This window comes from Blennius ocellaris (assembly GCF_963422515.1).
Source record: "Blennius ocellaris genome assembly, chromosome: 17".
Lineage (NCBI taxonomy): Eukaryota > Metazoa > Chordata > Actinopteri > Blenniiformes > Blenniidae > Blennius > Blennius ocellaris.
Genome location: NC_137666.1, coordinates 24,121,709 through 24,136,792, shown reverse-complemented (window position 1 = coordinate 24,136,792; position 15,084 = coordinate 24,121,709). Strand labels below are relative to the sequence as shown.

General features: G+C 49.2%; 1 protein-coding gene across 1 annotated transcript in view; it reads left to right on the top strand.

Annotated features, from left to right (window-relative positions):
* The window catches only part of syne1b (spectrin repeat containing, nuclear envelope 1b), a gene marked incomplete at its 5' end in the record, with an annotated part of 131,929 nt that extends 120,079 nt beyond the window's left edge, over nt 1–11,850 (top strand). Inside the window, 6 exon segments of the mRNA XM_080513104.1 lie at nt 469–669; nt 743–871; nt 1,556–1,768; nt 2,521–2,613; nt 4,502–4,560; nt 11,350–11,850. Of these exon segments, the coding sequence (XP_080369230.1) occupies nt 469–669; nt 743–871; nt 1,556–1,768; nt 2,521–2,613; nt 4,502–4,560; nt 11,350–11,587 (933 nt within the window). The 3' untranslated portion in view covers nt 11,588–11,850.
* Between the last annotated feature and the right edge of the window lie 3,234 nt (nt 11,851–15,084).

Sequence of the window (15,084 nt, the reverse complement as noted above, 5' to 3'; positions counted from 1 at the left end):
GTCTGAACACCGGTCTGTCTGAACGCCGGTCTGTCTGAACATTGGTCTGTCTGAATGTTAGTCTGTTTGAACAGTGGTCTGTCTGAACGCCGGTCTGTCTGAACATTGGTCTGTCTGAACGCCGGTCTGTCTGAACATTGGTCTGTCTGAACGCCGGTCTGTCTGAACAATGGTCTGTCTGAACATTGGTCTGTCTGAATGCCGGTCTGTCTGAACGCCGGTCTGTCTGAACGCCGGTCTGTCTGAACAATGGTCTGTCTGAACGCCGGTCTGTCTGAACAATGGTCTGTCTGAACGTTGGTCTGTCTGAACGCCGGTCTGTCTGAACATTGGTCTGTCTGAACGCCGGTCTGTCTGAACGTTGGTCTGTCTGAACGCCGGTCTGTCTGAACAATGGTCTGTCTGAACGCCGGTCTGTCTGAACGTTGGTCTGTCTGAACGCCGGTCTGTCTGAACGTTGGTCTGCAGGAGCTGCAGAAAGCGTACGACAAGCGGAAGGCCATCGTGATGTCCATCAACCTGTGCAGCGCCGAGTTCCTGCAGGCCGACTCGCCGGAGAGCCCAGAGCTTCAGTCCAGACTGAAGGACATGAACCTCCGCTGGGACGCCACGGGCGGCTCGCTGGACGAGTGGAGGGCGTCGCTGCAGGGGGCGCTCATGCAGTGTCAGGTGAGGGTGTCCTCACAGGAAGCTGGCAGCGCCACGGCGGCGATTGGAGGTCTGAAGGTCTTTGTCTTCACAGGACTTCCACGAGATGAGCCACGGTCTACTGCTGTGGCTGGAAAACATCGACCGGCGGAGGAACCAGGTGGTTCCCATTGACCCGGTCCAGGACAGCGAGACGCTGCATGAGCACCACAGAACCCTCACGGTATCGAACCGGAGCTCCTCCTTCACTGGTCTAACCCTTAACCCTTCACCTTAGTGTGTCCGACTCCCACCAATAACGAAACCTTCACCTCAGTGTGTTTGACTCCCACCAATAACTAAACCTTCACCTCAGTGTGTCCGACTCCCACCAATAACTAAACCTTCACCTCAGTGTGTCCGACTCCCACCAATAACGAAACCTTCACCTTAGTGTGTCTGACTCCCACCAATAACGAAACCTTCACCTCAGTGTGTCTGACTCCCACCAATAACTAAACCTTCACCTCAGTGTGTCTGACTCCCACCAATAACTAAACCTTCACCTCAGTGTGTCCGACTCCCACCAATAATGAAACCTTCACCTCAGTGTGTCCGACTCCCACCAATAACTAAACCTTCACCTCAGTGTGTCTGACTACAGCTGATGAGGAACATCCAGGGAAAGAAGTGGTTCTGCTCTACTGTCCCTCGCCTGTCCCTCTCAGGCCCCCTGTTGTCCCTCACCTGTCCCTCTCAGGCCCCCTGTTGTCCCTCACCTGTCCCTCTCAGGCCCCCTGCTGTCCCTCACCTGTCCCTCTCAGGCCCCCTGTTGTCCCTCACCTGTCCCTCTCAGGCCCCCTGCGGTCCCTCACCTGTCCCTCTCAGGCCCCCTGCTGTCCCTCACCTGTCTTCTTGTCCCCCCCAGGTGATCCGTCAGGAGCTGCTGGACTCTCAGGTGCGGGTGGCGTCTCTACAGGACGTGTCTCTGCAGTTGCTGGTCGACTCTCAGGGCAGCGACTGTCTGGAGGCCAAAGAGAAAGTTCACGTCATTGGGAACCGACTGAAACTGCTGCTGAAGGAGGTGACCAGGGACCTGCGGGAGCTGGCCAAGGTCCTGGACATCACCAGCAGCCAGCAGGTACAGGCTCCAGGAGGTACAGGCTCCAGGAGGTACAGGCCCCAGCAGCTAGCAGGAACAGACCCCAGCAGGTACAGGCCCCAGGCGCAAGCAGGTACAGGCCCCAGCAGTTACAGGCCCCAGCAACTATCAGGTACAGGCTCCAGCAGGTACAGCCCCCAGCAGGTACAGGCCCCAGCAGCTATCAGGTACAGGCTCCAGCAGGTACAGGCCCCAGCAGGTACAGGCCCCAGCAGCTATCAGGTACAGGCTCCAGCAGGTACAGGCTCCAGCAGGTACAGGCCCCAGCAGGTACAGGCCCCAGCAGCTATCAGGTACAGGCTCCAGCAGGTACAGGCTCCAGCAGGTACAGGCCCCAGCAGGTACAGGCCCCAGCAGCTATCAGGTACAGGCTCCAGCAGGTACAGGCCCCAGCAGGTACAGGCCCCAGCAGGTACAGGCCCCAGCAGGTACAGGCCCCAGCAGGTACAGGCTCCAGCAGGTACAGGCCCCAGCAGGTACAGGCCCTGTCCCTCAGGATGACTGTTATTCAGTTTTGAGAATCAATGAGATAAAATGTTGGAGTGTCTGCAGCTCAACTCTTTCAACCTTCATCTTTAATTAATTAACCCTTTATGCTATCAGCCAGCAGGGGGCAGCATCAGACTGACATCACCCCCCTCTCTCTCTCTCTCTCTCTCTCTCTCTCTCTCTCTCTCTCTCTCTCTCTGTCTCTCTCTCTCTCTCTCTCTCTCTCTCTCTGCCCCCCCCAGGACCTGTCTTCGTGGTCGTCAGCTGATGACCTGGACACGTCAGGTTCAGTCAGTCCAGTTTCAGGGAGGAGCACTCCGAGTCGCCGTCGATCGGTAACCTTTGACCTCCTGCTTCACCTCCCGAGTTTCAGATCCAGATGTGTGACCTGATTGGTCCCCAGGAAGACCTCACCCTCTACACCCACATATACCCCCCCACTACATCCACCCCCTCTACATCCACCCACTCCACATATACCCCCCCCCCCCAACTACATCCACCCCTCTACATCTACCCCCATCCATCCAGGATCCTTATCCTCCTCTTCATCCTCCTCTTCCTCTCAGACTTGTCGCATGTTAATTGGCTCCAGATTCACTTCTCTCTAACTTTTCTTTTTCTATGTTGTTTCTTCTTTTCTTTTTTCAATTCTTGCTGATTTGTCTCTTTCTCTTCCACACTTAAGGTCTCCTTAATCTTTCCTCTCACTTCCTCTTACTTCCTCTTACTTCCTCTTACTTCCTCTCACTTCCTCTCACTTCCTCTTACTTCCTCTTACTTCCTCTTACTTCCTCTCACTTCCTCTTACTTCCTCTTACTTCCTCTCACTTCCTCTCACTTCCTCTTACTTCCTCTCACTTCCTCTTACTTCCTCTTACTTCCTCTCACTTCCTCTCACTTCCTCTTACTTCCTCTTACTTCCTCTCACTTCCTCTCACTTCCTCTCACTTCCTCTTACTTCCTCTCACTTCCTCTCACTTCTCACTTCCTCTCACTTCCTCTTACTTCCTCTCACTTCTCACTTCCTCTCACTTCCTCTCACTTCCTCTTACTTCCTCTCACTTCTCACTTCCTCTCACTTCCTCCCACTTCCTCTTACTTCCTCTCACTTCTCACTTCCTCTCACTTCCTCTTACTTCCTCTCACTTCCTCTTACTTCATCTCACTTCCTCTCACTTCTCACTTCCTCTCACTTCCTCTTACTTCCTCTTACTTCCTCTCACTTCCTCTTACTTCCTCTTACTTCCTCTCACTTCCTCTTACTTCCTCTCACTTCCTCTTACTTCCTCTTACTTCCTCTCACTTCCTCTCACTTCCTCTCACTTCCTCTTACTTCCTCTCACTTCCTCTCACTTCTCACTTCCTCTCACTTCCTCTTACTTCCTCTCACTTCTCACTTCCTCTCACTTCCTCTCACTTCCTCTTACTTCCTCTCACTTCTCACTTCCTCTCACTTCCTCCCACTTCCTCTTACTTCCTCTCACTTCTCACTTCCTCTCACTTCCTCTTACTTCCTCTCACTTCCTCTTACTTCATCTCACTTCCTCTCACTTCTCACTTCCTCTCACTTCCTCTTACTTCCTCTTACTTCCTCTCACTTCCTCTTACTTCCTCTCACTTCCTCTTACTTTCCCTCACTTCTCTCACTTCCTATCACTTCCTCTCACTTCCAGTCAGTATTTATTGTTGTAATGAACCAAACTGATAAAATACTGAATCACTTCACAAGATGTTATAGCTTCATCCAGTGTTTTTGTTTTATATCAGACTCAGTCTGCAGTAACAGACTCAACATGCAGTAACAACCTGCAGTAACGGACCCAGTCTGCAGTTACAAACTCAACCTGCAGTGACAGACTCAGTCTGCAGTGACAGACTCAGTCTGCAGTGACAGTCTCAGTCTACAGTGACAGTCTCAGTCTGCAGTGACAGACTCAGTCTGCAGTAACAGTCTCAGTCTGCAGTGACAGTCTCAGTCTACAGTGACAGACTCAGTCTGCAGTGACAGACTCAGTCTGCAGTAACAGTCTCAGTCTGCAGTGACAGTCTCAGTCTCTAAACAATCCATCACTTCACATATGATTTTGTTGCTGCTCATCTTCCATGGTGGGTGTTTCTTTCATTCTTCGTGTTGATTTGCTGGACTGAATCATCCTTTCTTTCTGCCCCCCCCCCCCCAACCCCCCCGACCCCCCCACCCCACCTGTTCATTGCAAACAGCAACGGGGCAAATGTAGTGAGTCAGAGGCGGGACCCTCAGAGAGCAGCTCACACCTCAGGTACCTTTCTGTTGGACTCTGGCAGAAGATGATGGAGCTCAGCCCATGACGCGACCTTTGACCTTTTATCAGCTTTCTATCAGCACTTCACTCAACTGATCAATAACGATCAATAACTGATCAATAATGATCAATAACTGATCCATAATCACATTCAAACTGGAGCTCATGACAGTGACTTCATCATCTTCTGTAGTCTAGATTCTCTGTGTAGGGTAGGAGACGAGGTGAGTGGCAGTCCACACATCCTTATCGATCCTTATCAATCCCTATTGATCCTTATTGATCCCGATTGGTCCTTATCGATCCTTATCAATCCTTATTGATCCTGATCGATCCTTATCAATCCCTATTGATCCTTATCAATCCTTATAAATCCTTATAAATCCTTATCAATCCTTATCAATCCCTATTGATCCTTAGCGATCCTTATCAATCCTTATTGATCCTTATCAATCCTTATCAATCCCTATTGATCCTTATCGATCCTTATTGATCCTTATCAATCCTTATCAATCCCTATTGATCCTTATCGATCCTGATCAATCCCTATTGATCCTTATCGATCCTTATCAATCCCTATTGATCCTTATCGATCATAATCAATCCTTATTGATCCTTATCGATCCTTATCCATCCCTATTGATCCTTGTCGATCCTTATCAATTCCTATTGATCCTTACCGATCCTTATCCATCCCAATTGGTCCTTATTGATCCTTATCAATTCCTATTGATCCTTATCGATCCTTATCAATCCCAATTGGTCCTTATTGATCCTTATCGTTCCAATTTAATCCTCATTGGTCAATATTGAACCTTATTGGTCCTTATTTGTTCTGTTCGATTCTTAATAATACTTACTGATCCTTTTGGATCCATAATGATCCATACAGATCCTTATCGATCCTTAATTATTTTTATCTACCATAATTGATCCTTAATTATCCTTATTGATCCTAATCAATCCTTATTGATCCTTATCGATTCCTACTCATCCTTATTGATCCCGATTGGTCCTTATTGATCCTTATCGGTCTTTATTGATCCCTATTAATCCTCATTGGTTCTTATTGATCCTTATTGATCCCGATTGGACCTTATTGATCCTAATCTGTCTTTATTGATCCCTATTAATCCTCATTGATCCTTATTGATCCCGATTGGACCTTATTGGTCCTTATTGATCTTGATTGGTCCTTATTGGTCCTTATTGATCCTTATCAATCCCCATTGATCCTTATTGGTCCTTATTGATCCTTATCGTTCCCTTTTAATCCTCATTGGTCAATATTGAACCTTATTGGTCCTTATTTGTTCTATTCGATTCTCAATAATACTTACTGATCCTTGTGGATCCATACAGATCCCTATTGATCCTTATTGAGCCTTAATGATCCTTAATTATCTTTATCTACCATAATTGATCCTTAGTTATCCTTGTTGATCCTCATTGATCCAGACATTCAAGGCCTCTTTTTGGCCAAACCGCTTCATATCTCTAACCAGAGTCACTGACGTCACAGCACAGCTTTCTACATCAAACACCTCTGCCTCAATCGCACGCCAAACGCACGCACCTTTTTTCTCTCACGTTTCCGAGCCAGTAAATGTCTGCAATGAACAATGCAAAGGCTACAGTTTCTCTCTCCACACTCTGATCTTCTTCTTCTCCTCTTGTGTGGCATCTTCTTCTTCTTCTGCTGCTGCTGCTGCTGCTTCTTCTGCTGCTTCTCTCTCTCTGACTGTTCACCCCCCAGTTTGTCATCTACCAGTCTTACTGCTCAGCTATCCATCTGTCAAGTGGCAAAGGGGCACTTCTGGTCAACAAGTAGGAACCTCTGGTCAATAGGAACCTCTGGCCAACATGTAGGAACCTCTGGTCAACATGTACAAACCTCTGGTCAACATGTAGGAACATCTGGCCAACATGTAGGAACATCTAGTCAACATGTAGGAACCTCTGGTCAACATGTAGGAACCTCTAGTCAACATGTAGGAACCTCTGGTCAACATGTAGGAACCTCTGGTCAACATGTACAAACCTCTGGTCAACATGTAGGAACATCTGGTCAACATGTAGGAACATCTAGTCAACATGTAGGAACCTCTAGTCAACATGTAGGAACCTCTGGTCAACATGTACAAACCTCTGGTCAACATGTAGGAACGTCTGGTCAACATGTAGGAACCTCTGGTCAATAGGAACATCTGGTCAACATGTAGGATCCTCTGGTCAACATGTAGGAACCTCTGGCCAACATGTAGGAACCTCTAGTCAATAGGAACATCTGGTCAACATGTAGGAACATCTGGTCAACATGTAGGAACATCTGGTCAACATGTAGGAACATCTAGTCAACATGCAGGAACCTCTGGTCAACATGTAGGAACCTCTAGTCAACATGCAGGAACATCTAGTCAACATGCAGGAACATCTAGTCAACATGTAGGAACATCTAGTCAACATGCAGGAACATCTGGCCAACATGTAGGAACCTCTGGCCAACATGTAGGAACATCTAGTCAACATGTAGGAACATCTAGTCAACATGTAGGAACATCTGGTCAACATGTAGGAACATCTGGTCAACATGTAGGAACCTCTGGTCAACATGTAGGAACATCTGGCCAACATGTAGGAACCTCTAGTCAACATGTAGGAACCTCTGGTCAACATGTAGGAACATCTGGTCAACATGTAGGAACCTCTGGTCAACATGTAGGAACATCTAGTCAACATGCAGGAACATCTAGTCAACATGCAGGAACATCTGGTCAACATGTAGGAACATCTGGTCAACATGTAGGAACCTCTGGTCAACATGTAGGAACATCTGGCCAACATGTAGGAACATCTGGCCAACATGTAGGAACCTCTGGCCAACATGTAGGAACATCTAGTCAACATGTAGGAACGTCTGGTCAACATGTAGGAACATCTGGTCAACATGTAGGAACCTCTGGTCAATAGGAACATCTGGTCAACATGTAGGATCCTCTGGTCAACATGTAGGAACCTCTGGCCAACATGTAGGAACCTCTAGTCAATAGGAACATCTGGTCAACATGTAGGAACATCTGGTCAACATGTAGGAACATCTAGTCAACATGCAGGAACCTCTAGTCAACATGTAGGAACCTCTAGTCAACATGCAGGAACATCTAGTCAACATGCAGGAACATCTAGTCAACATGTAGGAACATCTAGTCAACATGCAGGAACATCTGGCCAACATGTAGGAACCTCTGGCCAACATGTAGGAACCTCTGGCCAACATGTAGGAACATCTAGTCAACATGTAGGAACATCTGGTCAACATGTAGGAACATCTGGTCAACATGTAGGAACCTCTGGTCAACATGTAGGAACCTCTGGTCAACATGTAGGAACATCTAGTCAACATGTAGGAACATCTGGTCAACATGTAGGAACATCTGGCCAACATGTAGGAACCTCTAGTCAACATGTAGGAACCTCTGGTCAACATGTAGGAACATCTGGTCAACATGTAGGAACCTCTGGTCAACATGTAGGAACATCTAGTCAACATGCAGGAACATCTAGTCAACATGCAGGAACATCTGGTCAACATGTAGGAACATCTGGTCAACATGTAGGAACCTCTGGTCAACATGTAGGAACATCTGGCCAACATGTAGGAACATCTGGCCAACATGTAGGAACCTCTGGCCAACATGTAGGAACATCTAGTCAACATGTAGGAACATCTGGTCAACATGTAGGAGCATCTGGTCAACATGTAGGAACATCTGGCCAACATGTAGGAACCTCTGGTCAACATGCAGGAACATCTAGTCAACATGCAGGAACATCTGGTCAACATGTAGGAACATCTGGTCAACATGTAGGAACCTCTGGTCAACATGTAGGAACATCTGGTCAACATGTAGGAACATCTAGTCAACATGCAGGAACATCTAGTCAACATGCAGGAACATCTGGTCAACATGTAGGAACCTCTGGCCAACATGTAGGAACCTCTGGTCAACATGTAGGAACATCTGGCCAACATGTAGGAACCTCTGGCCAACATGTAGGAACCTCTAGTGAATAGGAATAGGAACCTCTGGTCAACATGTAGGAACATCTGGCCAACATGTAGGAACCTCTAGTGAATAGGAATAGGAACCTCTGGTCAACATGTAGGAACATCTGGCCAACATGTAGGAACATCTGGCCAACATGTAGGAACCTCTGGCCAACATGTAGGAACCTCTAGTGAATAGGAATAGGAACCTCTGGTCAACATGTAGGAACATCTGGCCAACATGTAGGAACATCTGGCCAACATGTAGGAACCTCTGGTCAACATGTAGGAACATCTGGCCAACATGTAGGAACATCTGGCCAACATGTAGGAACCTCTAGTGAATAGGAATAGGAACCTCTGGTCAACATGTAGGAACATCTGGCCAACATGTAGGAACATCTGGCCAACATGTAGGAACCTCTGGTCAACATGTAGGAACCTCTAGTGAATAGGAATAGGAACCTCTGGTCAACATGTAGGAACATCTGGCCAACATGTAGGAACCTCTAGTGAATAGGAATAGGAACCTCTGGTCAACATGTAGGAACATCTGGCCAACATGTAGGAACATCTGGCCAACATGTAGGAACCTCTGGCCAACATGTAGGAACCTCTAGTGAATAGGAATAGGAACCTCTGGTCAACATGTAGGAACATCTGGCCAACATGTAGGAACATCTGGCCAACATGTAGGAACCTCTGGTCAACATGTAGGAACATCTGGCCAACATGTAGGAACATCTGGCCAACATGTAGGAACCTCTAGTGAATAGGAATACGAACCTCTGGTCAACATGTAGGAACATCTGGCCAACATGTAGGAACATCTGGCCAACATGTAGGAACCTCTGGTCAACATGTAGGAACCTCTAGTGAATAGGAATAGGAACCTCTGGTCAACATGTAGGAACATCTGGCCAACATGTAGGAAGCACTACATTTCCAGATGGTTTTATTCAGTTCCAAAAGAGCTGCATGAACATGATGTGAATCCCCCCCCCCCTAAAAAAAAAAAAAAAAAAAAGCAGAGAGTAAGAGAGGCTACAAGAAGACATTAAACTGAGGGTGACAATGACTAACTAACACTGTTGCATTGTGGGAAATACACTCATTTCCTTCATGTTACAGCCCTGGTGTGGTGCACTGGTGCAGTGGTCGGTACTGTCCTCACAACAGGAGTCTGCATGTTCTCCCAGTATTCACACATTCCCTGTAAAGAGGCCTGATGTGATCCAGATGTGACGGATTCCGTTCGTCACACTGGCGATCATCGGCTGGAGGAGAAGTCTGAAGTGTGAATGTGGGAGCAGAGCTCAATCACCAGGAAACGGGAAACCCTGCAGCCTCCGACTCAGCGATTTCACTGCTATTTGACAAGTGATCAAACCATCAACCATCAAATCTACCTGGTCTTGATTAGATTCATCCCATCATGAGCGAGGAAGTGGTTTCACCTGGTCAGAAGCTGAATGAGTGTCCACACAGTTACCGCGGCGACCGACCTGCTCAACAAGCTCTTCCTGATCGCTTTGCTCTTCTTCCTCAGCTTCAAACCTCCAACCTCCTTCAGCCAGGGTTCAGGGGCTCTGAGCCCTTTGTCTGTTTACATGTTGTGTGAAGAAGTGTGCTGGTCTGGACTGAAGCACTGGAACCTGTTTGGTCTGGTAGGACTGAAGCACTGGAACCTGTTTGGTCTGGTAGGACTGAAGCACTGGAACCTGTTTGGTCTGGTAGGACTGAAGCACTGGAACCTGTTTGGTCTGGTAGGACTGAAGCACTGGAACCTGTTTGGTCTGGTAGGACTGAAGCACTGGAACCTGTTTGGTCTGGTAGGACTGAAGCACTGGAACCTGTTTGGTGTGGTAGGACTGAAGCACTGGAACCTGTTTGGTGTGGTAGGACTGAAGCACTGGAACCTGTTTGGTCTGGTAGGACTGAAGCACTGGAACCTGTTTGGTCTGGTAGGACTGAAGCACTGGAACCTGTTTGGTCTGGTAGGACTGAAGCACTGGAACCTGTTTGGTCTGGTAGGACTGAAGCACTGGAACCTGTTTGACTGTTGGTCCTCCAGTGTCAGTCCACCATGTTAGTCCTGCACAGCATGGTGCCGCTGGCACAACGCTCAGAACACAGCCTGACCATAGCCAGACCACCAGACCACAGCCAGACCACAGCCAGACCATAGCCAGACCATAGCCAGACCACAGCCAGACCATAGCCAGACCACCAGACCCGAGCCAGACCACAGCCAGACCATAGCCAGACCACCAGACCCGAGCCAGACCACAGCCAGACCATAGCCAGACCATCAGACCCGAGCCAGACCACCAGACTACAGCCAGACAGAGAAGTCTACAGAACAGGGGTCTGAAGTTCTGGGCCTGGAGGACCGGTGTTCTGCACGTTTTAGTTCTCCAAGCTCCACCACACTTCACAGTCTGGTGATGATGTCATCATCAAGCTGGTCATCAAAAAGCCCAATAACGAGCCCTTATTGCATTCAGGTGTGTTGCAACTGGGAGGAGCTAAAGTGCAGGACCTCCAGGCCTGGAACTGAAGACCCCTGGTCTGGAAGAACCAGGACATCCAGACCTCTTCCTGGTTCTCCTTCCTGGAATTCATGTTGTGATGAGAGAGCACCACAGATTCTCACGTGTGTGTGTGTGTGTGCGTGTGTGCGTGTGTGTGTGTGTGTGTGTGTGTGTGTGCGTGCGTGCGTGCGTGTGTGTGTGTAGGTCTCACAGCGACGGTGGATCCGCTTCCTTCCGTTCTGACGGCCCGGGGCCTGGACGGTCCTGCTTCCTGCGGCGTGTCCTGTGGGTGGCGCTGCCCCTGCAGCTGCTCCTCCTCCTGCTGCTGGTCCTCGCCTTCCTGCTGCCGATGTCCGAGGACGACTACTGCAGCCAGTCCAACAACTTCGCTCACTCCTTGTACCCCATGCTCAGCTACACCAACGGACCCCCGCCTGTGTAGCTGCACTGGGACTGATTCCAGGATGATTCCAGCTTGATCCCAGGATGATTCCAGCCCTATGGGAAACTGCACTGACATCCTTGAACATGTTGAGAGTGAAAACTAATCCTGTCGTCTCTCGTTAATCACTGTGTGAAGCACGTCAGAGCAAACCCTGTTACTCTCTGTAACACCCTGTTACTCTCTGTAACACCATGTTACTCTCTGTAACACCCTGTTACTCTGTAACACCCTGTTTCTCTCTGTAACACCATGTTACTCTCTGTAACACCCTGTTACTCTGTAACACCCTGTTACTCTCTGTAACACCATGTTACTCTCTGTAACACCCTGTTACTCTGTAACACCCTGTTACTCTCTGTAACACCATGTTACTCTCTGTAACACCCTGTTACTCTGTAACACCCTGTTACTCTCTGTAACACCCTGTTACTCTCTGTAACACCCTGTTACTCTGTAACACCCTGTTACTCTCTGTAACACCCTGTTACTCTCTGTAACACCCTGTTACTCTGTAACACCCTGTTACTCTCTGTAACACCCTGTTACTCTCTGTAACACCCTGTTACTCTGTAACACCCTGTTACTCTCTGTAACACCCTGTTACTCTGTAACACTGTTACTCTGTAACACCCTGTTACTCTGTGTAACACCCTGTTACTCTGTGTAACACCCTGTTACTCTCTGTAACACTCTGTTACTCTATAACACACTGTTACTCTGCGTAACACCCTGTTACTCCGGGTAACGCCCTATTACTCTGCTACTCTGCGTAACACCCTATTACTCTGTGTCGCCCCGTTACTCTGCGGTGTGGACCGAGGAGTATCAGTAACAGGAGGACTTGTGGTTTGAGCTGCTGGATGAAAACGTCTCTGTGGTTCAGTGACAGACGAGAACCAAGTGGATCTGATCACCTGAGAACCTGCTCTGGACTCAGCAAGACCAAAACCTCGACTCCGTCTTTCATGCACTTCTTTTTGTACCTGTACTCCAGCATGCGCTTTGATCCTCGCTTCTATAACTTCTATAACTCCAGACGTCATTCAGGCCACGTTGTGTTTTACTGTCCCAGAGTTTTATCATCGTCTTTATACATTCTACTGTTTTATTTTTCAAATACATCTTTAAAACCAACAAGTATGAAACATAGAAGTAAAAATGTATATTTTATACGGCAGTCGGTATCAAATGTATAAGAGTCTGAGATTATTTAACATGTATATAAGACAAAGTTAATATGAGAAATGTATGTATATGCGACCTTAAGAAACAAGGAATGCCAAATCCACATTCTGGTGTTTGTCTGTTTTTTTAGAACCGCTTCGCTCATAATCAATCACATTCCTATGGAAACTCGCTAGTCTCCTCACTATCGTCTCCTCACTATCGTCTCCAGGTTATCGTCTCCTCACTATCGTCTCCTCACTGTCGTCTCCTCACTATCGTCTCCTCGCTGTCGTCTCCTCGCTGTCGTCTCCTCACTGTCGTCTCCTCGCTGTCGTCTCCTCGCTGTCGTCTCCTCACTGTCGTCTCCTCGCTGTCGTCTCCTCGCTGTTGTCTCCTCGCTGTCGTCTCCTCACTATCGTCTCCTCGCTATCGTCTCCTCACTGTCGTCTCCTCACTTTCGTCTCCTCGCTGTCGTCTCCTCACTGTCGTCTCCTCGCTGTCGTCTCCTCGCTGTCGTCTCCTCACTATCGTCTCCTCACTGTCGTCTCCTCGCTGTCGTCTCCTCACTGTCGTCTCCTCACTATCGTCTCCTCACTATCGTCTCCTCGCTGTCGTCTCCTCGCTGTCGTCTCCTCGCTGTCGTCTCCTCACTGTCGTCTCCTCACTATCGTCTCCTCGCTGTCGTCTCCTCGCTATCGTCTCCTCGCTATCATCTCCTCGCTGTTGTCTCCTCGCTGTCGTCTCCTCGCTGTCGTCTCCTCACTGTCGTCTCCTCACTATCGTCTCCTCGCTATCGTCTCCTCACTGTCGTCTCCTCACTATCGTCTCCTCGCTGTCGTCTCCTCGCTGTCGTCTCCTCGCTATCGTCTCCTCGCTATCATCTCCTCACTGTCGTCTCCTCGCTGTCGTCTCCTCGCTATCGTCTCCTCGCTATCATCTCACTGTCGTCTCCTCGCAATCGTCTTCTCACTGTCGTCTCCTCACTATCGTCTCCTCACTATCGTCTCCTCGCTGTCGTCTCCTCGCTGTCGTCTCCTCGCTGTCGTCTCCTCACTGTCGTCTCCTCACTATCGTCTCCTCGCTGTCGTCTCCTCGCTATCGTCTCCTCGCTATCATCTCCTCGCTGTTGTCTCCTCGCTGTCGTCTCCTCGCTGTCGTCTCCTCACTGTCGTCTCCTCACTATCGTCTCCTCGCTATCGTCTCCTCACTGTCGTCTCCTCACTATCGTCTCCTCGCTGTCGTCTCCTCGCTGTCGTCTCCTCACTGTCGTCTCCTCGCTGTCGTCTCCTCGCTGTCGTCTCCTCGCTGTCGTCTCCTCACTGTCGTCTCCTCACTATCGTCTCCTCGCTATCGTCTCCTCACTGTCGTCTCCTCACTTTCGTCTCCTCGCTGTCGTCTCCTCACTGTCGTCTCCTCACTGTCGTCTCCTCGCTGTCGTCTCCTCGCTGTTGTCTCCTCGCTGTCGTCTCCTCACTATCGTCTCCTCGCTATCGTCTCCTCACTGTCGTCTCCTCACTTTCGTCTCCTCGCTGTCGTCTCCTCACTGTCGTCTCCTCGCTGTCGTCTCCTCGCTGTCGTCTCCTCACTATCGTCTCCTCACTGTCGTCTCCTCGCTGTCGTCTCCTCACTGTCGTCTCCTCACTATCGTCTCCTCACTATCGTCTCCTCGCTGTCGTCTCCTCGCTGTCGTCTCCTCGCTGTCGTCTCCTCACTGTCGTCTCCTCACTATCGTCTCCTCGCTGTCGTCTCCTCGCTATCGTCTCCTCGCTATCATCTCCTCGCTGTTGTCTCCTCGCTGTCGTCTCCTCGCTGTCGTCTCCTCACTGTCGTCTCCTCACTATCGTCTCCTCGCTATCGTCTCCTCACTGTCGTCTCCTCACTATCGTCTCCTCGCTGTCGTCTCCTCGCTGTCGTCTCCTCGCTATCGTCTCCTCGCTATCATCTCCTCACTGTCGTCTCCTCGCTGTCGTCTCCTCGCTATCGTCTCCTCGCTATCATCTCACTGTCGTCTCCTCGCAATCGTCTCCTCGCTATCATATCCTCGCTATCATCTCCTCACTGTCGTCTCCTCACTGTCGTCTCCTCGCTATCGTCTCCTCGCTATCATCTCCTCACTATAGTCTCCTCACTGTCGTCTCCTCGCAATCGTCTCTTCGCTGTCGTCTCCTAGCTATCGTCTCCTCGCTATCATCTTCTCACTATCGTCTCCTCGCTATCATCTCCAGGTGATCGTCTCCTCGCTGTCGTCTCCTCGCTATCATCTCCAGGTGATCGTCTCCTCACTATCGTCTCCTCACTGTCGTCTCCTCGCTGTCGTCTCCTCGTTA